A 25927-nucleotide genomic window follows, 5' to 3' on the forward strand; every position below is an offset into this window, starting at 1 on the left:
AAAGACACCTAGGCCCCCATAATTGATGCCAGCAGCTCTGATATTAGGGGGACAAGCAGCGGGCAGAGTCAGCTACTCCATGATGCTTTATTGTCCTGCTGAACCTAACGGGGGCCCTCACTGCCCTTTCTGCACCTTTATTATGGAGCAAGTCCTTAGTCCTCTAGGGTGTCCAGCCTCGTAGGGGAAGGATCTTCGTGCTCTTTGCAAAGCACTAATGGGAAACCTACATATGGGGGAAGTGAAGTATCTTACACAAAGTAATTGGCAGAGGTACAAATAGGCCCTAGCTCTCCTGCCTCGCAGGTCAGCATCCTGGCACCTGAACGATCCTGCTCCCAGTTTACAGCCAAGTGAGAGAGAGCCCTGAACATGGACTCACGAAACCTGGGTTCTAGTCCTGGTTCTCCCATGAGCTTGTTATGTGACCTTAAGCAAGTCACTGCCCCACTGTGCCTCAGTGTTCCCCCATCTGTAAAATAGGGATAGTGGTACTGACCACCTTTGTAAAATGCTTTGAGATCCACTGCTACGAAACATCATATAAGCACTAGCTTTTATATGAGAGGAAAACTCCTAGGTTCATACATTTTAAAAGCACAAGGACCCGTTAGGATAATCTAGTCTGGCCTCCTGCAGAACACAGGCTAGAGAATGTCACCCCATGATTCCAGCATCTAGCCCCCTGCCAACTGTTAGTTTAACTAGAGCATACCATTCAACTCACAGTCAGCCACTCTGCATTTAAAAATACTGCACTTTAATGAGTTCTTAAATAGAAATGTCACTACAAAAATATACAGAATGGAAAAAAAATGCCCTTATTTGGATTTCCACTTAACTCATGCCTCATGTCACAGGGAATGTGTGATCTGCACAGAGTTACCCTAATATTCTGGTCTCCAAAATACTTCTATGTACGTGCTATTAGCACTAAGGATTTAAAAAAAAAAAAAAAAGAAAAAGAAAAAGAAAAAGAAAAAAAAGAAAAAGAAACAGAAAAAAAAGAAAAAGAAACACCACACCACCACAAGTAGTAACCAGCAGGAAAAGGAATCACAAAGGAGTCTTCCAAGGGAAGTACAGGCCCTCGCGGTCTTGAACCCTTGCACGTAAAAAGAAATGAGGCTGTTCTGGAGGAAGTACTTTGTTCATACTCATCAGCCGACAGTCCTGGTTCTTCTCCCAGCCCTAAAGCTCTAGGACTCTTACACCAACAATTCCACACTTCCGCAGAGAACAGTACCAATTTCCTAAGCTAAGATCACAGCTGGACTCGACCCTCTGCTGTGACACCGGCAGCATGGGTCAGTCTATCCTGCAATCCTAGGTGTGATTACTGTGCAGGTATGTCTACCCACGCTAGCGTTATCTGCACTAACATGGCTCAAAATTACCAAGCAGATGCATTGCTAGCCTGCGCCACCACCCATGCTTACCCAGGGTCCCCCATAAAGCCCCCACCGAAACCAGTGCCATCACATCTACACGGCTACTCTTAGCCATGCCAGCATGTCTACCCAGGCTGCAATGCTTCCTTGGACTGCAGGGTAGCCCTACCCCCCAGACTGTTCTAATCCACCCTGGAATTTGGCGGCTTCCAATGCCGCTGTGTGGGGGTGTGAAAGAAACACACACACACACACACACAAAAATGTATCGTCCAGTTTTGTCTAATACTTTAGCTTATACAATAACCCATTTCCTGTGGGTTACTAATGTTATAACCAGAGCTTTTTTTTTTTTAATAAAAAATATAAATTTTGTAACAAAAAAACAAACATCTAATATCGTCCTGAGAGATTATATTACAAATGCCAATAAAAATAATCTTTGTTATTCCTCATTGGTGTTAGACAGATATACAAAGTAGGCACTCAAATCTCAGGGAGGAAAAGAAGTAGATACAGGAACTGTGCAAACCCCAGTGTCCATAAACACTGACAATAAGCAGCATGTTGCCATATGGGTATGGCAGTCATGCATCTGTAGGTACCTGAAAGACGCAGCAAGTCTCCCATCAAAGGGTTTCCTCCATCTCCCTCACAAGGGCCTGAATCCAATGTCCATTGGGGCCAATGGAAAGACGCCTGTTGATTCTAATGCCCAAGCATGGCTGGTGAAATGGACTAACTGGATGCAACTTCTGCAGAGTGAGGCGGGAGAAGACTGGGTTCCACATCCTGCTCCCCCCTCGGAGATGAAAGTCTCAGCCCAAGAAGGCTGGCTAAAAAGTGGAAGGAGTGGTGGGTGACAGGGTTGGGATTCAGGCCTCTGAAAAGCTGGAGCTCAGATAGCAAGTGCGGTTCCCTGAAATGCTTGGCCCATGATCCGGAGCATTCACTTTTCAATTAGGATTTAACATACAAAAGCAACATCATCTCTGGCTTAAGGCCAGAAGCAGCCCATGACTGGGATGGATGGTTACTTCCCTGCCAAGCTCAAGACAGATTCCAGTGGGATCACCCTGGAAACTGAAGGCCTCCAGGCCGGGTACAGTCCAAGTAAACTGCCCCTGCCCACCCCCATACATGGAGCCTCAGCCCTGGGTTATAAGGAACACTGGGAAAGGTGAGAACAAGGCCCATTCACACTCCACTGCATGTATCAAGGTGGGAGCCGCAGAGCAGGAAAGGTGATGGAAGTTGGGGGGACACGGATGCTCGTTTAATGGGGACTTGGCTGCGACCCACCAATCCCCTCCTCAGAGACATCAGGTGGTAACCTGACCTAGGTCTGCCATGATGGCCTCTAGGAAAGGCTCCCACCCCTGCGCCGTCCTCCCCTAAGCTTGTGCTGGAAACGCGCTGTAGGAGAAACTACTGAGCACGGAATTGCCATTGTTCGAGGGTGGTAACGAAGGACCGAGGCTCCCGGGACCACACTTGGGACAGACACACACACACACAAAACCAAGAGAGGGCAGTTACCAGCTGCCCCTGCCAGCGCAACTGCAGCTTACATGCTGCCCAGACGATTGGCAGAGACACAGCTGGGTACATGGTTCAGCCCAGAGTCCCAACACTCCGGATCCTGACATTCCCACCCTCTGGGGACTCTCCACTCGAGACCTGAACTCCGAGGCTTAGAAAGCAAGTTTGGGAGGTAGCACAGGAAGTACCTGTCGCTGGGACACGCCCACCCCCTCAAAGACCCGCCCCAGCACGTTGCTAGCACGAGAGCTCCAAGTGCATCCGACTCACGGGCTCCGCAAGGCAGCTTTGGGAGACACAGTCCCTTTCGGACCAGAGGCCGGGTCTACATTACACACGCCACTCTAACTACGTCGCTCAGGGGGGTGGATTTTTTTACACCCCTGAGCAACGTCGTGAGACCGACCTTAACCCGCCCCGTGGCTGCCGGGACAGCTCTCTCCTGTCGGCTTAGAACATCTTCACCAGAAGCGCTACAGCGGGCCGCCGATGCGAGTTTGGAGCGTAGCCCTGCCCGGAGACGGGAGCTCGTGCGGGCTCCCTGTGATCTACTGAGGATGGGGCTCTCCTGCTCCTGCTTCTCCCCACCCCCCCCTTCTGAAAGATTCAATCCCTTTTCCCCTCTCCATCCGCTTCAAAAGCCTCGTTTGAAAGGTTTGCTTGGGAAATCCAGGCAGGGGGGTTAAGAGCTTCGTCGAGCTGCAACTCAGGGCTGCGTACCAGACTGGCAGTGCTGGAGACTGGAGGCCAGTGATAATCCAGAGGATGGGTACAGCATGGGCAGCGGCAGGTTAACCCTCTCCTACCCTCCCACCCACGTGCCGCCCCTCTGGGGGAGGTACGTTACAGCATCAATACCCAGTTGGAGGAGCGTGAATGAGCCAGTCTCATCAGCTGAGTAAGCCACCCTGCGGGAGCGAGGAAAGTAAAGGGGCATGAAATATCAGACAACGGAGAGAGACGCAACTCAGCTCGAGCAGCAGCAAAGCAGTTGGACCCAGTACACTGGAGCCTGCCCTGAACCCTGCGTTAACAGAATCCGATGCTGTAGGTTTTGCCAAGTGGCGCTGGAAAACAGTGGAGGTGTTTGGTTCCCACCAAGATCCCACCATCCGAATCCCAGGCAAATGCCCAGCGTGACTGGGTGGGGTTTCGCCAGATGACTCAGGGCCAGGTGGGAGCCCTGGGATCGGGCCTGATTTTGAGGAGGTAGCACTTGGGAGGAGCCAGGGTTATCTGGGCACCTATCACCCTGAGCTGCGGGGGTGGGAGCAAGCCCTTTAGATGAACAGGGTTACCCGGTTCCCTTTCCGGCAGCCACAGAAGGACAGGCAGCTCCCAGCGTCAGGAGGGACAGCAGTGCCCAAATTCTGTTGAAGCCGTTCCTACAACTCCAAGTCTCCCCGTTTGTCCACTGGCCCAGCAGACAGATCCAGTTCTGCCCAGGGCACTCTCCCATCTCCAGCATGGCAGCAGGGACGCGATGCCGTCCAGTCTTCACGGTGTTTCGCCTTCAGGGGGATGGCGAGAGGGGGCTCCGCGTGCCCCCGGTGCCCCCGGCTGGGGCTCTCTGCTGCCATGGCGAGTCACCCAAGTGGGTCCTCTCGCTTGTCAGTGGCCCAGCCGCTCTCGAAGCAGGTCCAGCTCCTCTGCAAGTTCAGTGAGAGTGGAGGCAAAGAGGCCGCGCTGATGGGGAGAGTCAGAGACAGACAGTAAGGGCGGTTCAGGGATGGCTGAGTCTACACTGTGCCTAGCTTTGGGGGTGCTCCCAAGCTGCACTCCCTGGGGCTGGCGACCAGGCAAGTGAGAGACTCAGCACCCCAGCTAGACTCGGGTATAGCGCAAGGGCTTGGGGGACACAATGGCCGAGTCAGCCCCAGCTGGAACAACCTGGGCAGGTAACGCGCCTCTGCTCATGGCCCTCCGTCCTGTCGCAGTCTGGGTGCCCGGTGCAGATCCACCAATACCCTCCTATCCTGACCTGCAACAGACCCTGCTATCCCAGGCCTGCGGTCCCCCCAATACTCTCAGCTCAGCCGATGCCCCTCCAGCTGTTCGAGCCCTGGGCCTTTCCCATACAGACTAAAAATATATATATATATTTTTAAAAAACACAAATCACCAGAGCAGCCAGGCCTGGCAGCTGCCGGGGATTTTGAGGCCTCTGTCTCAGGTGGATTGAGATCATTAGCAAGATCTAAGCCATGCCAGTGGCCAAACCAGAGCCATGTTCCTCTGCCCCCCAGAGAGCCGTGCTACGTTCTTCCTCTAACTCCGATGTCCAGGAAATGTTTCGATGCCCTCAGGCAGGCCGGGCAGGGAAAGGGAGCACCTCAGCGTGTGGCAGGGCCTCTGGAGGCTCAACCGGGGAACTCTGTTTCTAATCACAATCCTTTTAAGGAAGCCAAAAGTGACAGGGCATCATATGTATGGGTCCCTCTTTCCAGATGTTTCCCATGCAGGGCTCTTTGCAGGGAAACTGCAGCCAGGTCAGCTGCAGCCTCCCTGGATTTAAAAGCCTGGGCCCAGCTCTGTTCGGCAGGGACCCTCTCTATTATCTGTTTGTACAGCGCCTAAAACAATGGGGCTCCGCTCTCGAGGTGCTACTGTAACAAAAATGAATATGGGAATCAGGACTCCTGGGTTCTCTTGTAACTGACTCGCCGTGCCACCTTCACTTTGCCTCAGTTTACCCCTCTGCACAAGAGGGTATTAATACTGGACTTCCTACAGAGGATACACAGAGTATCTTCATTACCATCCTCAGTCCATCCCCGCACCCAGATTCGACAGAGAGGTAATTTGCTACTAATCTACAGGTTTCATCTGGCACCCTTCACTATAGATTCTGACCCCATGGAACCACTAATGGATTTATCCTCACAACCCCCTGGGAAGCAGGGCAGGATTATTCCCATTTCATACAGAGGAACGGAGGCACAAAAACTAGATGACTTGCCCAAGGTGACCTAGAGAGTCAGTGGCGGAGCCAGGAACAGAACCCAGGTCTCCTGACTCCCAGGCCAGTGCTCTATCTGCTAGGCTATGCTGCTCCACCCAATAGCAACAGGAGGCACAAGGCATCTGTGGTAGAGCAGGGAAGTGGCTCCTAGGTCCCAGCTCAGAGCCTTAACCCCAAAGCCACTCTGTCTGCTAATGTCCCTGGTGCTGGCGTTACCTGAACTTCCTGGCTCCCCCGCAGGTAACACCTTCTCCAGAGCTGGATCAGGGGGCCCACAGAGGCAGGAAGTAGCAGCCCCTCAGGCTGCAGGGGGCAGCCGCTGGGTTTGCTCCTCAAGGACCGGTCCTGTTCGCTGAGGCTCTCCAAGGACTGAGCCCACCGCCAGCCCTTTCTGGAAAGCGAGCCATTCTTCCAGGGAAAGAGGTGGGTCTGCGGTGAGAGGCCCCCCTTGACAAACAGGTACACGGCCCCGTTCCCAGACAAGGCAGCTTCCAGCTGGAGAGAGAGAGAGGGATGGGGGGGACGGAAATCCAGGACAGTAACACTCAGCACGTTTTCTCCCTCCCCCCCAGGTTTTGGTGCTTCAGCCGGGAGCAGGATACTTTACTGAACCCTGCCTAGGAGAGAGTGTGGACTAGGGGTTAGAGGGGAGGACTGGGCATCAGGACTCCTGGGTTCTGTTGCCAGCTCCACTAGTGACACAGAAAAAGTAAACTGAGGCTCAGAAAGGCCTCGCAGCCATCAAGAAAACCCAGCTGCCCTGACCCCTACAGCCCCATGGCATGACTGCCAGACAACACACTCCCTGCCCCCACATCGCTCCTACTACCCCACCCAGTGTTTGGAGCCCAGCGCACTCACCTTGTCGCCCCCTAGTGGGGCAGAGTTGCCATTTGGAACGCTGCTGCCGCCCCTGGCATAGGCGGGATTTCTGAACTGTGCCCTCTGCTGGGTGGTGTAGCGCAGCGCCCAGTCCCAGATGGTGGGCAAGTAGGGGCCCCCTGTCTCCTTCACCAGGCGGCCACCCTTCTGCAGGATCTCCAGGGGAAGGGGTTCCCGCCAGCCGTTGACGGGCGCGTAGATCTGGTTGGAGGCACGGTGCTGGGAGATGAAGAGAGAGTGAGAGAGGTGTCTCCGCGAGGAACAGCGAATGCACATCCCTATCCCTTTGCCCCCCTGGCCCTGAGAGAGGCTGCACTCCGTACCCCACTGAGGCTGGACCAGGAGCGGGCCCTTTAAGGGGAACGTTATGCATTGAGGATCTCAGAGCGTCACAGAGGTGGAAGAGAATCATGAGCCCCACCCTGTTCTATGGATGGGGAAACTGAGGCACAAAGAAGCAAGTTGACTCGCCTTAGGTCAGGCAGTGAGCCAGGAATAGAAGAACCCAGGAGTCTGGTCTCCCAGTCTCCTGCTCTGTTAGAAGCTGGGAATAAAACCCAGGAGTCCTGTTCTCCAGCTGCCTGTTCTAGGCCATGCCTCACTCTCCCAGCTGAGAAGAGAACCCAGAAGTCCTCACTCCCAGGCCTTGCATTAACCCCAGTACCGGATTTCCCCCTTCTCCGCCCACGGTAGGATAGCACCTGGGGCAATGACCGCAGAGCAGCTGAGTGTTTCACTGTAGCTGGGAGGCTCCATGCTGGACCCACCTGATTTCTGCGATCTCTCTCCCACTGGCAGTTAAACAGGAAGGTGCTGAAGAAGGGTATGTAGCTGCTGTCGTGGAGGGCCACCAGGTATGTCTCTGTGAACTCAAAGGATGCTGGGAACTGCTGGAGCAGCTGCCACACGCAGTCCAGGAAAAGCAGAAACACCGGAGACTATAAGAGAGGGGGGAGGGAAAAAAACACCACAGAACTCCCTGAGGACACAGCAAAAATGCAGCCAACTCTGGGGCGCAACAGAACAGCTCCCGAAACAACCTGCAGCAACACTGCATAGCAATCGCTCTCCCACCACTGAAAAGCAGCTGACTCTGGGGTGGAAAGTGGCAGCTGCGGACCATCCGTGCAGCAATGCTGTGGAGATTTACCCAGAAAGGAAATACCGTCAAACTGCTCGCAGCAATGCTGCGATTGACCAGGGCAGCTTGAACAACCTGCCCTGGGGATCAGAGCTCAGGCCCTGCCCCCACACAGGAGCAAACGATCTGTGCTCCTTCTCTGGTGCCTATCTCCAGTGCATTTATTCCCCCCAGCTCCCCGGGAAGCAGAGCAGGGCCATTATCCCGTTGGACAGATGACGAACTGTGGTAGAGAGGGAGCCAACGGCAGAGCGGGGAATTGGACCAAGGAATCCGGAGCATATCCAGGCTAGCACGGAAGCACCAGACCATCTTTCCTCTCTAACTTATTACTCCCCTGCCCCCTTTGCAGCATCTCAGCCGACTTCTGCATGGCACAGGCCAGAGATCGTCGCCCAACGACTCCTCCACCAAGCCCATTAGCTTTCGGTGGAGCTAGAGCATGTCTTTCAGCAAGAGGCCAAACAATCCCGATTCAAAGGCTCCGAACAGCCGCTCCCATGGCTAATTGCCCGCACTGTAATCCAGCACAGGCCGGTACCAGTGTCATTCACAGGCTGCCCAGCAGAGGTCCCCACCAGAGCAGTGGATCCTGAGCTAAGGACAAGCGTCCTAGCAAGTATCCAGCTGGACAAAGCCTAGAGGGGTTGCTTGGGTTTGGTTCAGACTCCGGAGCTACTGCCGATCCCCACCCAGCCATCTCCGCACCTTCCCGACTGCGGCCCCCACAGCCAGTTGCTCCCACCTTGCCTCTCCCCTCACCCAGCCCCCTGATCCCAGCCCCACCATAACAGATGCTGACATGACTGGCAGCAGAGGGAAATCCAGAGCCCAGGGCCCCAAGTGCCCTGGCTGGGAGCAGGGCAGACGCTGGGAACGACTGGATCACAGCTGCTTTCTGAGTCTGGCATCCCACCGGCCCACGGGGGAGGAGGGAAGGCAACCGTCAGTCCAAGAAACCCTCTCAGTTTTGCATGGCCATCAAGCCACGCTCCCGGCCAGCTGCGCTCAGAGCCAAAAGGCAGAGCCTACGTGCTGGGAGACATTCGACACAGTGGTGCCACGGGGGCCGGACTGGTAGAACTCCCATCGCTCTCAAGCATGCCCCCCTCTGGCCAACACAGCCAGGCATCAAGCCGGAGCCGCAGGTGCTCAGAGACTCACCTCCTCGCGGTCGTTGTCCCGGAGGAGATTGAGGCGCTGGAGGAAGGGGTGCCCTGCCACCACCCATTCCTTCTGCAGCAGGCTCTGGAATCCAGACTGGGTGCGGGCGTGGGGATCTGACAGGATCTGGACAAGGGAGGCCAGCAGGCAGTTCAGATCCCGGTCGTCTGACTCTGTGAGGCGGAAGGGTACAGAGAGTGAGGGACCCGGCAAGAGGAGCATCACGGCTCCACTGTCCAGAGACCTCTCTGCTGCAGCTGCCAATGCAGAGGCTGATCGGCAGTAGCTCTTGTGATGTCCCGCAAGGATCTGGCCTGGGACCCACTCAATGACCCTCCATCAGTCCCCGATTCCCAGAGTCAGCCAGCCTGCCCACTGGCCAGCATGGAGCCTGTGACCCAGGCACCCCTTGGTGCCAACAGGCAGAGGGCACAGGGGTTGCATAGGGTTTCCCAGGGATCAGATATATGCACAATAGTTCACCCAGGGGTGACATGTGAGGTCTCTATCAAGAGCCAGTAGCCCACTAGTCTTTACAGTAATTGCAAACTGGATGGATGGATGGATAATATTTAGGGCATGAGGGGCCTGAAAATTATGTTCTTAAAGTCTTGGACTTAAGGCAGGTCACCAGGAGGTAACAGACACCTCTCCCCCTGCCTGGCAGTTTGGCTATTGTGTATTGTATGCCTCACATCGGAGACCTATTTACATATTGAGCCAGTGAGGAAATGAGAAACTGTGAAATCTATAGGAAACAAACAGCGGAGGGAGGTTTCAGAGTAGCAGCCGTGTTAGTCTGTATTCCCAAAAAGAAAAGGAGGACTTGTGGCACCTTAGAGACTAACCAATTTATTTGAGCATAAGCTTTCGATGCATCCGATGAAGTGAGCTGTAGCTCACGAAAACTCATGCTCAAATAAATTGGTTAGTCTCTAAGGTGCCACAAGTACTCCTGTTCTTTTTAGTGGAGGGAGGGGAGGTGTCCTGCTTCTGAATACAGACAGAGGGTGGGGCTGGCATATCTTGGGGAGCAAAGAAACAGCATTGAGACCTTCACCTAGGAGCCAAGCTGGACCCTGGCTGTAAAGTCCTGCAAGGATTTGGGGTGAGCGTTGCTCTAGGAGACAGGAGAGGACTGTTAATTCGGCGGAGCTCGAGAAGGCCTGCTGTGAGGTGTAACCATTCCTTTCCCACACTGCCACTTGCTGCTCCTTGCATCTCTGGGCTTGGCCATGTAAACCTAGCCTCGGTTTCACTAGAAGTAGACCTAAGTGCTGGCGAGTGGTGATGTGAGCAGGAACTGGGAAGTTGGGGTGTCCTGCTTCTTTGGGAGCAGCGAGTCGGTGAATGCTGCCAGTGGCCAGTGCACCGGGGCTGGACCCTCCACGGAGATGGGCCAATCGCTAGCCTACAGAGCGACAGCAGGGCCCACATGACCTAGAGCGGAGTGCTTGCATTGCCCGTGGGGTCGGGGAGCCAACCCCCGGCAGGCACAGACAAGCCTGCCTCACGCAAAGGACAGGTAGTAGCCAGGTGCCTCACAGATCTGGGAAGTGTCACAGAGCCTGTACCGAGGAGCTCACTGCAGCGGCTTATTCCCCTGCTGGGCTCACCCCACCCCTGGCCCTGCCTCAGGGCGGCCAGCCTGTGCTTGGGCCGGAGGAGGGAGCGACATACTCTACCTTGCAGGATGATGGAGCGGGACCTCTCCGCCAGCAGGGCGGCCACCTCGCTCGCTTTCCTCACGCAAGCCCTGCAAGGAGAGGGGGTCACTACTGAAAACGAAGACCCTGCAGCCAATGGGAAGCAAAGGACCCCCTAACCCCCCCAGCACCATCTGAAATTCATCCAGCCAGGCACGGTCCTGCCAGTCACTCCCCCCAGAGAGCTCCACCCCCCACGCTGGGGCAGCCCCCAACAGAGGGATGGTGGTTACCCAGTCCCACCCATATGTTCTGTAGGGCCTGTGCCCCTGGAGTTAAGGCGTCAGCGTATGGGGCGGCTCTCACCTGATGTGGTCCAGCCAGCGTGTCCCCTCCAGGGCAGAGAGCCACTTCTCATCGGCCACAGAGGAGTCTGAAAGGAAGCCACGCCGAAGAACCCCAGTTACTACTTTGGCTGTGGAGAGGTTTATCCAGCCTCCAGCTGCGTAGCGCCAGGTTATCATTACTGGGTTTTAATCCTCACCACCCCCTTGGCAGGGAGCGAATGATTATCCCTGGTCAGACAGAGGAAATGAGGCACAGAGGAGGTAAAGTGACTTGACCCAGATTGGACAGTCTGTGGCCGAGATGGGAACAGAACTCAGGTCTCCTCAGTCCCAGCCTAGAGTCTTGAACATCCTTCCTTTGGGCTGCCTTTTCTGTGGCAGGTCAGGAATTGTCCCGGAGAGGAGACAAGGAAGGAAGAGACCCTCGAGTCCCACAGAGCAGGACTGTGCTCTGGCTTTAGCCAGGCCTGTTTTACGGAGCCCTGGCTTCCTTGCATCAAACAGCCAGCTGCTTGCAGGAGGAGAGAGACGGCCTCGGGGTTACAGTATCGGCCTCAGATCTTGGTTCTGACAGACACCCTCAGGCAAATCATGTAATTCCCTGGGCCTCACTTCCCCCCTGTAAGGCAGGGATAATACCTCCCTGGGGGATTGGGAGGATATAACCCACGGCACGAGACACTCTGACAATGGTGGAGCCAGACAAGCACCAAGAGCAAGAGAGGAGAAACTGGAAATCCAGCACAGGTGCATCAGATACAAAATAGTGATAACGGTCCCTTGATTCCCAAGTGGGATCCAATCCAGAATAACCCAGGTCCTCCCCGCTGAAGAGCTGGTTAGTTACTGTCTGGGATTCCGCAGGCGTCGGCTCAGGCGAGCGACTGCTATTGAGAAGTGATCTCAGTGCCGGGGCTGAGGCCGGGTCTCACCAGGAAGGCAGAGGGCCCGAAGCTTGAGGTAAGAGAGCTGGATCTCTGCAGGGCTGGGCAGGTCAGCGGCTGTCTCCACTATCACGCACTGGGCGTGGCCAGCGAGCATCAGCGCTTCCACGGACCTGCAGAGAGACGCAGCCGCACCGGGGAGGTGGAATCACTGCTTTGGTCTGGGCTATGGGGCCCTGCAGCACAGCACCCCTACCATGATGCGAGGGCACTGGGGTCAGCACTGGCGATGAGGGGACAGCACCCACCCAGCTCCCTACAGCACAGCGCCCCCTAATGCTGCACTGGGGCATTGGGGTCAGCGCGGGCTATGAGGGGACAGTGCCCCCTAGTGCCACACTGGGGCATTGAGGTCAGCACCAGCTACGAGGGGACAGCACCCACCCAGCTCCCTGCAGCACAGCGCCCCCTAGTGCCACTCTGGGGCCAGCACTGACTGTAAGGGAGAGTGCCCCCAATTGAGCCACACCCCCCTGACTCCCTAGAGCAGCTGGGTTTTCCTGGGGAGTCTTCCACCCCCAGCCTGGCCCTATTTAGCTCCCCCGAGCTCCCAGACTGGGGCAGCACAGCCCTATTCCCATGTCCTCGAGGCTCGTACCTCACGTCTTCCCTCTCGGGGTCCGAGTCGGCGTGAAAGCCAGCGGCTCTCAGCAGGTCGCTGCCTCCCGGGTGATGCCAGCACAGCCTCTGGGGAGACACAGGGGAACAGAACAAAATGATACTCCACTGGCTGCAGGCTCTCCGCAGCACACGCCAGGGCCCTGAGCTCTGGGGCCTGGTCTCCTGCCTTCCTCCTCTCCCCCCAGCTCCAGGGACCTGCCTCCCCCTAACTGGCTCTGGGATACACCCCCACCCAACCAGCTGGTGGAGACCCTCCCTCCTCAGCCTTCCCTCCCCTGCTGGTTTAGGAGCGGTGTAGTCCCCATTTGATGGCAGGCCAGCTTCACAGGGCACCGGCCGCAGGGAAACACAGCCTACCGTGCGGGGTGGGGGGGGGTCCTCACACCTTATTCCACCCTGCTGGCCCAATGCCCCCCTGCCTCAATAAGAGCCCCACCCTCCCACGGCACCCCCCGGTGGTTGCCCCATCCCCAGAACCTGGTGAGGCAGGGGAGGTCGTTAGGAACTGCCCTCCTCTCCCCAAGGTGGCAGCTCGCAGCCTGCTCCCGGGGCAGGAGACACTCACCGGGATGCGCCTCGCGTTGAAATGGCCAAAGGCCCTCTTGAGCTCGTTGTCCAGGAGCCTGCTGGGGACCCAGAGGTACTTGGGGAGGCTGCGGGAGGAAGCGGAGTCGGAGGGGAACCGGCTCAGAGCAAGCGCAGAGGGCTGCTGGCCCGCCTCGCCCCAAGCCTCTTCAGGAGCTGCACACAAACACTACAACCAGAGTGGGATGCGGGACCCTCGAGGCCTCTCCCACTCCACTACTCCAGCACCTGCCTCCTTCCCACAGCTCCCCTTTGAGCACTCTCAGACCTTGATAGGAAACACCTGCCTGATCCCCACCAGGTCTGATAATCAGACAGGGCTGGATGGCCCCTGGCTCTTAAAGGAGGCAGATCTCCCTGTTACAAGGCCATTCCCAAATCCTGCCGCCCCCACAACTCACAAGACTCCCCCGGATCCATCCCACATTAACATGCACAGACAGAGAAGAGAACTCAGGGTCTGCTGGCCCACAGCATCCCTCCCACGTGTGCTAGAAGAGAGCTCCCACCAGCTCTCCCCAGACAGGCCTTCCACCTACAGCTCTCGGGAATTTGACAGCCAAAGGATTTTTCCCTAGAAAGCGTTAGTTTGTCGAAACCCGGAGGTTTCCCACGCCAAAGGTGATTAGTTTTGGCTCATTTTGTGAATCAAAATCATTCAGGGAAAAATCCCAAAGCTGTCGAAACGTTTCATTTTGATATTTGCGAGATGAGGAATTCCAGTTTTCCGGGTCAAATCCCCTTTTGGTTTAGAAACTTGAGTGAATGAGAGTAAAACAAAAATGTAAAAGGGTCGAAATCAGAAGGAAGCTACAAGTTTTTCCAGTTCAAGGAAATGTCTGAGATTTTGACTTCTTGCCCCCAACCACCACCCACTTCGGGATCGAAACGTGGTTCGAAATCATGAACATTTTCACTGTGCTTCCCTAGCCACTCGAGGAAGCCACATGCCCATGGAGGTTACGCTCGATCCGGGAGGGGGCCATCAATATGGACCTGGGACTGTAGCCGAGGGCTGAACACCATACCCACTGTAGAAAGGGGGTCTGAGGGAGATTCGCGGCAGAGGGCATTCCCACAGTTTAGGGAGTCCCAATTACTGGAGGGTACCCGGAGGGGCTGTGACCAGGGGAGCTGGAATGGGGGGCAGGAGCCAGGCCCCTCCCACTTCTTAACCAGCCGTGAAGGCAAGTGACAGGGGAGCGGTGGAGAGGAGCGAGCGTGGGGCGGGATCTTGAGGGAGGGGGCGGGACAAGGGCGGGGGACAAACTTAAGGCACCTGCGCCCCCCCCCCCACACACACACTTTTAGGGCACTTCCGCCACTCCTGGCTGTAACATGCTCCCATGCTGTGGGCTGGGGTTAGGGCGAGGATCTAACTCACCCCCCGATCCCCCCTACACCGGAGCGGGGGGACCGGCAGCTGGGCCACGCTTTACCTGGTGGCCATGTCGAAGCGCTCATTGACCGGGCTGACCCTCCAGCCAGCAGCCCCGAGCCGCCTCAGCTCCTTCTCCCAGTCGCAGGGACTCTCGAAGAGCAGCGTCGGGGGGGACGACGACTCCTCCATGCTCGGCCAGGCGTTCTCTGAAGCCGCACAGGAGGGATGGCTGTCAGGGATGAGCGGGGCAGCGCCTCGTGGGTCCAGCCACCCCAGGGACGGGCCCCTCAAGCTGCCAGGGCCTGGGGGCAGGGCTACACGCCAAGCGGAGATGCCACTTACCCATGTTCCTGATAGCAGTGCCGTCGTACCACATCCCCGCATTTCTGCTGCTGCTCTCCTGAGCCTGCACAATGGCCAGCGTCACCTGGAAAACAGCGGCGTCTGGGGCTGTGGGCAGGGTTTGGGGGCCCACAGGAGGGCAGAGGGTACGCTGCCAGGCTGGGGATCCAGGCAGGCCCCCCAGCAGGGCAGCGCTTGCAACACTGACCCATGGAGGTTTGTAGCCCAGGACAAATAGCCCGCGCAAGTCCCTGCGGCTGCAGGCCCATCGCTGAGCCAGACAGCTGAACAGAAGAGTCGTGACGGGACCCCGGCCAACCCCGCTGGAGCAGAACCCCTCCCCCCCCCCCAAGCTTTGCCGCTCGGGGCTTCTCTCCTGGGCAGGGCGCGACAGGCCGGGTTTTCAAAGCTGCCGAGCTGACAACCCTCAGTGAAGTCACTGGGAGCTGGAAGCGCTCAGCCCCTCTGAAGAGCAGGCTCTTCGCTGCTGGAGGGTCCCAGCTAAGGCAGAGACAAGAGCTGGGGACGCTGGGTGTTTCGGGGCATCAGAGGATCGCTAGAGAGGGGGCGGGAAGGGAAGGGTGGGGTTTGCCTTGCCTTGCATGGAGATCTGAGCCCCGTGGGAGGTAGATTCCTGAGGAAAGGGACCTCGGGAAAGAGGGAAGAAACCGAACCATCTTGCTCCAGGTCACATAGGCGGGATCTGCCCTGCAGCTGGGCGGTGCCGCTCCCGGCCCAGGGAGACAGACTCGTAAGCGTGCTGAAAACAGCAGTGCGGACGCTGTGGCCCAGGCTAGTAGCCTGAGTCCAAGCCCGCCCAGTCCCCGGCTCTGAGCTGCCCTCCGGCTGCAAACGCCCTCGCTGCTGTCTTTAGCACGCGAGCTCAGACGGGGCTGGCATGAGTCTGCCTACCCGCCCTGAGCAGCATGGACATCCCTGCCCGGAGTCAGCAGCAGAGCCCAGAATAGGACATTGCCTTCCCCCAAACCACATCATCCCACTCACCTCCTGGAGCTAGGAATTGAACCCAGGATTCCTGGCTTCTTGTCCCCTGTGTTAATCCACTAGACCCCACAAGAGGGGTAAAACAACCCACTTGGGGATCTCATCCTCCCACCCAGGCGACACACAGAGCAACCCCTGGTGTGACAAGCCCGCAAATCCCAAGCAGGTCCAGCTCAGAGCCAGTCCACTGGAGGTGCCCATCAGTATCCAAGGGTCCCGAAGCCCCGAGCCGCTGGGCCCTGGAAATCACCGGCCGGAGAGGCGGGTGCCCCTGTCTGCAATGGCAGATGCTCACCTGAAAGGCCTGGTACTCCAAGCTGCTGTCGCGGAAGCCAAAACGCAGCACCCGAAAGTCCCGGCAGTAGAGCACCAGCTCCTCTGGGATGAACTTGAGGGTGGAGCTGGCCGTCAGCACCTTGGCCTTGGTGAAGCTGTTCACTGCAGAGGAAGCCAGGCAGAGGAGGGGGGCTTGGACCCAGGAGGCCAGGCAGCAACCAGAGTCTTGGGGCAGCTGGGAAGGCTCGACCTCCAGCATGGGGGGGGACTGGGGCAGGATAGGCCCCCAAGCCAGCTGCATGGAGATCGCGCCTGGTGTGGGGGGTAGCTGGCAGCGGCCGATCAGGATTGCCCTGGTGACCGGGAAGTCCAGGGGGAGAGCACACGGAGGGACCACGGCTCGCTCCGAGTATGGCCCTGCCAACTACGGCAAGGGCAAGTTTTCCAGTGCCACCACCCCCCCGCCAAGGTGCCATGGCCCCAGCCCTGCCTGTGGGTAAGGGGGCAGTTGGGTCGCCATGGCCTAGCCTTGGCCTCGGCCTCTCTGCCACTGGGACAGCCCATGAGGGGATCACAGCGCCAGCCACGGGGATGGATGCTGGGATGGAGGCTGAGAGACGCCAAACTCATCACAGCGGTGGAGGAGATGCGGCTTGATGGGGTGGAATGTAATGGTGGCCTCTCCTGCCCCCCTTTACCTGCCACCAGCCTCCCGATGCAGGGCAGGGCCACGTCGTGCTCACTGTGCAGGCAAGTGGAACAGCGAGGGGCCTACGGTGGGAAAGGAGCAGCCCTTAGAGATCAGGCCCATTCCCCCTCCTGCGGCATGGGGAAGGAACATCCCCACACCCCGACCCCACTCGCAGAACCTGGCACAGGGGGCCCATCCCCACACCACAGCCAGGGGGCTCCGACGGGCCAGGAGGATGGTGTCCACTAGAGAGCATCAGGGCTGCAATTCAGGTGGCTGAGGGCTACGAGGCTCCCGCCCGGGCGCCCGCATTGCCCCGGCGTCCCGGCTCCCGCCCGGGCCTCCTCCAACTCACCCCCACCGTGTCACCTGGGGCCGGCTCCGGCACAAAGGCGACTCTCAGGTTGGTGCAGTACAGTGTGCCCAGGATGGATCCTTGGCCATCCCTGGAGCGGACGATCTTCCTCACGCGAGCTGCCTCTTCCAGGACGTGTTCCCCTGAAGGGCGGGGAAGAGGTCAGGGTGAGCTGGGAGAACGCTGTGGTTTGGAATGACTCGTGAAACCAGCTCCCCAGGGCGCCGGAAAGGAGGGGGTAAAGGCAGGAGCCCAGGGCTAGCTGGGGAGTGACGCAGAGCCAGGCAAGAGACTGGGTTAGGGGCGTGCAATGCCACAGGAGGGAAAAGCATACCGAGGGGCCAGATCCTTCCCTGGCGTAAACTGATGGAGCTCTATGGGCTGCAATGGAACCAGGTGGATTTACCCCAGCGGGATCTAGGTCCGAAGGCCTGATCCTCAGGGGGCTGCAGCTGGAGTGGCTGGGGCCGCCGATCAGGCAGCAAATTGTACCTGCAGAGCTGTGGGGAAGGGGGTTTGCCCCACAGAATGCCTGCACTAGGAACAATGGAGGCCGTGCTCAGAATAGTGGGCCCTCGGCTAGGGGGTTTCACAACGGAGGGGGGACTGTTTTCTCTTGACCAAGGATCCTTTTCAATAGTCCAACAGCCCCTGGCATGTGGGGAGGGGCACACAGAGCCCCCAGCATGGGGCGGGGAATGGGGAGGGCGCACAGAGCCCCCAGTGGGAGGTTGCAGCAAGTCCCTGGAATAGCAGGGGGATGGGATGGTCCACACCAGGAGCGTTGGGGGAGGAGGGGAAATGAAGGGACGCAAGCAGCCCCTGGTGTTCACAGTGAACTCCGTCTGCAGAAGCTGTGACCTGTGTGACCCTCTAGTACAAACAGAGCCCAGGAGTCCTGACTCCCATTTTCCTGCTTTAACTACTAGACCTCACTCCCATCCCAGAGCTGGGAGCAGAACCCAGGTGTCCCAGCGCCCGGTCCCCTGCTATACCCACCAGACCTCACCGTCTCCCCATCAATATCAACAAGTGCGGGCATCACAGAGCAGCTGGGCAGCCAGCCCCTGCTAAAGAGCCTCGCTAGAAAAGCCAAACAATGGACCTGCTCCAGCTTGAGTTCCCTCAGCCCAGGCAGCGTGGCCCGTGGAACGGGGGCCCTGCCGCTCATGCTGGGCATGAAAGGGAACTGCCCGGGTAACAGGTGCCTTTGGAGCGGTTGTTCTTTGCTAGTCACGAATTCAGCAAAGCATCTGCTCCGGCTACTGCCTGCAGCGTGTCATCCTAGCCAGGAAATGCCTTCTGACAGCTGCTGCCCAGAGCCCCAATTTAACCCTTCATGCCTCTAATACAGAGCAAAAGTGAAAGGCTCTTAAGGAGGAAGGGGTTCAGGATTGGGCTCAGCTTAATGATTTTAATAAAAGTACCAAAGCTCCATAGTATCCGAGCACTCATCCTTCAATATATTAGCCCTCACGCACACCCCCCAGGAGGCAGGGCAGTGCTGTTATCCCGACTGTCCAGGTGGGAAACTGAGGCACAGGGAGACCAAAGGCCTTGCCCAAAGTCATACAGGACATCTGCGGCACAGCAGTGATTTGAACCCAGTTCTTGGTTAGTGTCCAAGCCCCTGGACCATCCTTCTTCTCTACTCTCCAATCATTATACTCCAGGAGTCCTGCCTCCCTCTCAGAGCCAGGGAGGGAACCCAGGTGTCCTGGCACGCCCCCCCTGCCCCGCCCCCCCGGGGGAGCCTGGGCCGACAGCAGATGTGAAGTGGCTGTGGCCAGGGAAGGAAGGGCTCCTCCGCCTGCCAGGCACAGGTGAGCTGCGTGTGGCTAGAGTCTGTGGGCCTGGACTTCAGGTCTCATCTGCTCTGGTCTAGGTTCACTTGGCCCTGCCACAGCGCAGGGGGCTTGTCACGGGCCCTTCCAGCCCGACATTTCTGTCATTCTGAGCCTTGGCGGGGGAGGGGAGGGGAGAGAAGAGACACCTCATCACAGTCCCCCCCTACCCCGGGCGCTCACAGGTCACCAGCATGTCACATGCACAGGCGAGTGGGGAGCCCAGCTGTGTCCTCCTCTGTGCAGCTAAGGAACAGGGAAGAGACACCACGGCTGCTGGTCCCGTCCAGTGCTCGGCAGCAGTGTGGTCTAATGGCTACTCACCGAGATACGACTCAGGACACCTGGGTTCTATACCCAGCTCTGCTGCGTGACCTGGTGCAAGTTGCTGCCCTACTCTGTGCCTCAGTTTCCCCACCTGTCAAATGGGGATTGTGATACTTAGCTCCTTTGTGATGCACTTTGAGATCTGCAGCTGGAAAGTGCTAGATTAGAGCTAGGGATTATTATTAGAACCATAGTGAAAGCCCCAAGGAAACCCAACCGGGGGGTCAAAACACGAGCCACCCACTCCCCCGTAGCCAGCGGGGATACCTGGGATACACGGGAAAGCCTGGCAGTTTCTGTTTCTCTGGCCGTTCATGTCAGAGGACTTTGGACCTCTCAGCTGTAAAGAAAGAGAACAGGTCGCTGTTAGCTGGATTTAACCCTTTCCTCACTGTGGGCTAATGCACAGACATTGGAGAACCAGATGGCAACTTTCACGGTCTCTGGGGCAGAGGCTGTCTCTTTAGCCTATGTCCATATAATGGGGCCCTAACTAGGGCGCTGCAAGGCAAGTAATATTTAACCCGATCCGCTAGTTAATTATTTCTTCCCCTTCGCAGTCCTGACTTCTGACCCCATCCCCTCCCACAGCAGGAGGCTCAGCCAGTCACAAGGATCTGAGTGGCCAGCCTCCGGGATTCTATGGGGTACACTTCTTAAAGCCTTAACTCCTGTCGTCTTGGGCATCTCGGCTTTTATTTCTTGAAGGAAAGGAAGTTTCCTGGCCTTGCGGTTGCGAGAAAAAGAGCTACAAAACACAACCTCTAAAGAGTTTGAAAACAAACAAGGAACCAAACATTTAAAATCTTCTGATTTTTAAGCCAATCTCATGATTATTTTGGGACAGGGCTTGTGGGGTTTTTTGGGGAATGCTTGGGATTAGCCACACTGGGGTCTACAGCAATGGCTCTTACCTGGAAACTCAGCCCCCCTCCATTTACAATAATACGGCAGGATGGTGATGGCATGCATGAGAGATAGTGCGGTCTAGTGGATAGTACAGTGGACTGGGGCCCAGGAGAGCTGGGGGTCTATTTCCTGCTTGGCCACTAACCTGTTGGGTGACCTTGGGCAAGTCACTTCCCCTCCCTGTGCCCCAGATCATGAGTGGCTGTTTAGTGGTGGTGGTTGTTTAGATGGGCCCAGGCAATAATATTTTGAAAATCTGATGCTTTTGGGGGAGGGCTGGCGTGAGCACAGGACTAGGACCCAGGATTCCTGGGTTCTAATCCCATCTCCAACCCTGACTCCCTTCTGGGGCCTTGGGTACATCACTTTGCCTTTCCAGTTCAGTTTACCAATGCGGAAACACAATGAGTTTTAAATGATTTTGCCCAAAGTCACACAACAACTTAGTGGCAGAGCTGGGAATAGATCCACAGACCCTATTAAACCACACTTCTCTCACAGAGCTGGGAATAGAACCCAGGAGCCCTGGCACCATCACTGACCATTTTAAAATCAGGGTGGGAGGGTTTTCCCCTAAAAGATCTGGCTGAGGAATTCTTCTGGGCAAGTACTCTGGCCGGTGTTACAGGAGGCCAGACTAGATGGTTACAGTGGTCCGTCCCTTCTGAAATCTACGATTCTCAGCTAGCCACATGGCTATGCTGGCTTGGCTACTCCCCAACTCTTGGGCAAGCCAAAGTCTCCTGACTACTAGGGTCAACTAAGGGGAGGGGGCTAATGCCAGCTGAGGGCGCAGGGTAAGATCTGAGTGCCACGCTACCAGGGAACAGCTACACAGAGGAAAGATTAGCCGGAACATAACTGCCTGAAACCTAAACCACAACCAAAGGTTATCTGGCATTTTTGTTAAGCAGAGAGAGCAAACAAAGTGGAATTGCCACAGCATACCTTCCTCTGCCTGATCAGATAGTGAGCCGGAAACCTCCTTGCAGCTGTAAACAACCTTAAGGGCCCAGAACACTGCAAGTCAAAGTCACTGCAAATGTGAAACGTTTACCACTCTCAGTCCCAGGGATCTTAGAGCTGGTGAAAGGGACAAGACAGACGGCCCTTGGGACCTTAGCAATCTCAGACGAAGTTTGGTGGGCACACAGACACACTCCCACCCAACTCAGCCCTATCCTGGAGAGATCCCCGGTAGGGCAGAGAGGGGAGTTTCGTCTCCATGGCCCATTGGTAGCTTGCAAAGCCAGATGGGCCCATTGTGATCATCTTGTCTGACCTCACTTCTGAGGCTGCCAGAAAGAGGAGCCAGTAAGTGCCAACTGGCATTTTCATGGCCTGGCCACCTGGCTGCTAGGAACCAGCCTGAGGCAGACAGATCTGCTGCATCCCACTCTATTAGTGCCTGCAGCCCCATACACAGAATGGGGACATGCAGCTTGTTCCCAGAACCTCTTTGCATAATTCAGTTTTTTAAAGTAATTTTTTTACAGGTGTGCAAAATTACGTGGCTCAGACAATGTGTGTGTATGTGTGTGTGGGGGGGTGTCAGGCAATAATTGTTTAATGACACCAGAGGCTGAGATCCCAAAAGTTAAAGCTCTCTCCTGCTTTGGTTTTTTTTTTAAATCTGACTTTTTAACAACATTATTTCAGTGTCCTTGGACCAGATCCCACCCTCCCCCTTCGCTGTTGTGTGGCGACTACCAACCTCCACCCCTGACGTGGCTGCATTTCTCCAGTGCTGCAGCCTGCATGTTATTATGTAGACTACAATAGTAAAGGTGTTTTATACCAGCATAGCTTATTCGGCTACATTTACAGAGACACCTTTATAGAATAACTGCGTCCTTACTAGGGATTGCACTGCATTATTTATAGCCATTGCAAAGAGCTCTGGCTAAAGTTAAGAATTAGATAAGTTCATGGAGGCTAGGTCCGGCAATAGCTATTAGCCAAGATGGTGAGGGAAGACACTGGGCTAGATGGACCCTTGGCCTGACCCAGCATGGCAGATTTTACATAAAATGCTACAAAAACTGTGTGTAAGAACAGCTGGTTAGTGACACCACCAAGCATATGGGAGGCTCAGTGCCCCGCCAGCCCCCAGCTATGCCATGACAGCAGGGTAAGACATCCCCCAAGCACGGACCAAAATGTTAGGGGTCAGCAAGATATTCATTCCATGAGAGGTTTTCCCTGGGGTGGGGAGATCAGCTGGCAGCAAACTGCTAAATTTCGTAACCAGGAGGGCTAATGGAAGAGAGTCTAAAGAGGAGTGGCAAAAGACTTATTTAGAGCACTGAGCAACAGGTGGGAGGAAGCAGGGCCCCATGGTTAGGAAGTTTAGCTCCTAGGGTTCAATTTCCTACGGTGCCACAGACTTGGGCAAGTCACTTGGCCTCTCTGTGCCTCAATTTCCCCATTGGGATAACCGTCCTGCCTTACAGGGGGCTGTGAGGATAAATCCACTAAAGACCATGATGTGCTGCTCAGTACCGTGATGATAGATCCTAGAGCTTTATTGAGACAGGGAACAGTCTTGTCCTAACTGACAGGTACCAGTACAGAGTTCATACTCCCTAGCTCAGTCCAGAGCATTACCTACTAAGCCACTCTGCCCCCACACTGGCCTCTCTAATCTAATGCATCCAATGAAGCGAGCTGTAGCTCACAAAAGCTTATGCTCAAATAAATTTGTTCATCTCTAAGGTGCCACAAATCCTCATTTTCTTTTTGCGAATACAGACTAACACAGCTGCTACTCTGAAACCTCTCTAATCTCCGTGATTTTACCCAGCTGTTTGCACAGAAATGTTCTAACCAAGATCAGGGCCCCGCTTTAGAAAGCGATTTTCTCCACCCTTGAAATCATAGCAATGATCACCCCTCCTTATGGTCTCATTATTTCCCCCTGCTCCCCCATGTGTCTCTCTCCACCTGCGGTCGCCTGCCTTCTACTTAGATGGTCACCTCTTTGGGGCAGGGCAGGGGCTGTCTGTGTGGCCAGTATATGTCCAGCGCCTAGCACGGAAGAGGGTCCTGGGCCAGGGCTCCTAGGCTCCATGTAACAACAAACGAGGCTTGTCTGAGTCTTTAAAGACTCGCTGTCTCTACTGCCAGGGCGCGCTTGGCCCCTGCTTAGCATATTTCTGCTCGGCGGTGGAAAACAATCGTCTCATTCTGCAAGGAATGCAGAGAGCCGCGCAGCCAAGGCCAGCCAGCTTTCCCTGCAAAGAAACCCTCAGCCCGCTGACCCGCTCCAGCCCCAGGGAAGCCCTGCGCAAACTCCGGGCGTGCTGGAGGTTTGGGGGGGGGTCACCCCGTTTGCAAGAGCAAGGACAAAGCCCCTTGGACAACAACCAGTCGCCTGGTTACCAGCCCCAGTGGACAGCGCAAAACCTGGTCCCAGAAAGAAGGCGCGGGGCGGGGGGGCCCTGCCCAGGCTCCGAAGCGCAGGACAGAACGTACCGTGCAAACAGCCCTGCTCCCAATTACCGCTGCCGAGCTCGGGGCTCGCTGGCCAGCGGCGGCGTTTGGCGTCGGAAAGACCCGAGCCCGGCCAGCCAGGCGCATGGGGAGCGGGGGCTGCTGGCTGGAAAACCCGGAGCTGGGCTGCTGTGGGCCAGGAGCACGAACCCCCCCTTCCCCCGCAGCCCCGGGGGCTTGACAGAGCCGCGCACCCTCCAGCCCCCCACTGCAATTTTAACACCCAGGCTACACAACAACAACAAAAAAAAAGGGGGGGGAGACAAACAATGCCATGCCCCCCCCCAAACATCACTTTTGCTTCCAACAGCCAGCACCCTGGCTGGAGACACCCCCCCCCCCACAGTCCCCACGACCCAGGCAGGGTGAGGAAGCCAGCCCCGGAGACTCAGCCTATAAACTTATTCCCCCCCACCCCCATAGGTGCTGGAAGGGGGGGGCACCAGCACCCCTCGGCTCGAAGGGGTTTTTCCTTCCAGCCTGGAGGGTTTTTCCAGTTTGGTTCAGTGGCGCTCAGCACCCGCATCGTGCACATTGTTGCAGGACCCCCCCCAGTATTTCAACACCCCCCCCCCCGGCTTTCCACTTACCGGAGGGCCCTGCGCGTCCTGCTGGATTGTAAGGGAGTTTTTGGAGCCCGATAACATTGTCAAGTCTCTTCGTGCCCCATAAACACAAACCCAGCGGGGAGGAGACGTGGGGGGGGGATGAACCCCCCCAGCAGGGAACGGGGAGCAAGGGGCGAGTCCCAGCCCCGGCGGAGAAGGCAGGGGCGCTCAGTCCATGGCGGGGAAGGTGCCCGGCTCAGCCCCCGGGTTCCTGGGTCTCCGCCGCTGCTCAGCCCCGCGGCGGGGGCGGGGTCCCGGTCCCGGGGCGGGGGCCCTGCGTGGCGAGCCGGCGTGGAAGAAACTCGCCTCCCAGGCGGGGCAGGAGGCAGCCCCAGGTGGGAGGATGCAGCGGCGGGGCGGGGCTCGCTCGTGACCCCTTCTAAGGTGCGCGGGGGGGGGGCCGGCACCGCTCAGCCGTGGGTCCCCCCTCGCCTGGGGAAACTGACCCGCTGGGTCCCGGGAAGAGGCTGAAACCTGCCGCAGCCTTAAAGGAGCCCGGGCCCTTTTCTGGGCGCTGCCCCCCCCCCCGTTCCCTCTCCCCTCCGCCAGCCGCATTTTAATTGGCCAAAGCCGCGGGGCAAGGGGCGGAGCAGGGGGCTGGGAGCCAGGACTCCTGGGTTCTATTCCCAGCTCTGGGGAGGGAGGGTGGCCGAGGGGTGAGAGCTGGGGAGGGGGTCAGGAGTCCCCAGTCTATTCCCAGCTCAGGCCCGTGAGCCTGATCTAGCAGTTAAACGGGAGAGCTGGGAATCCGGGCTCCTGGAAGGGAGTGTGGGCTACTGGTTAGAGCAAGGGCCTAGGGGGGTCAGGACTCCTGGGTTCTATTTGTATTTTGACTGCTGGCTCGCTCTGCGAGCTTGGGCAAGTCAGTAACCTCCCCCTATCGCCAGGCGAAAGCACTCAAAAAAATTATCAGGCCTCAAACAATTGTGAGACTGCCTTAAAAATTAGGAAGGGGTTTTTTTAATAACATTTTCATTTGTCTTCTGGGCTCCAAGCATTCGGGGTCACGGTCAGGTCACAGTTTCAAGCTTTTCTGTATGACCCCAACAGCTAGAAAGCTGAGGCTCTCATATAATCACATGACTCATGGAGTGGGGGCTTTAATGAAAACACCAAATACAGTGAGTGTTGGCGACCCTCCGCAGCAGCGAACGTTTACCAAGCACTCTAAGAGCCCTAGCTGAGAAGTGCTCAAGGAGGGCAAAGTACAGTGATCTAGAGGGTGTTGCCGATACCAGATACCTCCTGCATCACTTAGAGCTCCCTACAGTGGTTTCCTCATCTCCCACCCCTTGGGCCTTTGTCCCCACCTTGTATCCCACCTTTGAACCACAGCAGCTGTTGGGGTGAGGTTGGAAGCAGGCTCGTGGAAAGGCCAAACCAAGAGGGGGATAGGAAGTGAAGAGGAAGGTGCTGGCTTTGGGGGCACTGCAGATCAGCACCCCTGAAATATTGAAGGGTCCAGCTACCTC

The 25927-nt window shown here is 56.7% G+C and overlaps 1 protein-coding gene across 1 annotated transcript; it reads right to left on the minus strand.

Annotated features, from left to right (window-relative positions):
- Window positions 1-743: 743 nt before the first annotated feature.
- Window positions 744-24941, minus strand: MTMR11 (myotubularin related protein 11). The gene is made up of 17 exons (XM_073323615.1): window positions 24438-24941; window positions 19714-19786; window positions 17276-17418; window positions 16928-17000; window positions 16249-16391; window positions 14949-15033; window positions 14665-14812; window positions 13206-13293; window positions 12618-12706; window positions 12008-12132; window positions 11095-11161; window positions 10768-10838; window positions 9083-9255; window positions 7545-7715; window positions 6757-6996; window positions 6112-6390; window positions 744-4619 (listed from the first exon to the last, which is right to left on the minus strand). Exons 1-17 carry the CDS (start codon window positions 24492-24494, stop codon window positions 4545-4547), a joined length of 2100 nt encoding a protein of 699 aa, XP_073179716.1. The 5' UTR covers window positions 24495-24941; the 3' UTR covers window positions 744-4544.
- Between the last annotated feature and the right edge of the window lie 986 nt (window positions 24942-25927).

This window comes from Lepidochelys kempii, chromosome 24, assembly GCF_965140265.1.
Source record: "Lepidochelys kempii isolate rLepKem1 chromosome 24, rLepKem1.hap2, whole genome shotgun sequence".
Lineage (NCBI taxonomy): Eukaryota > Metazoa > Chordata > Testudines > Cheloniidae > Lepidochelys > Lepidochelys kempii.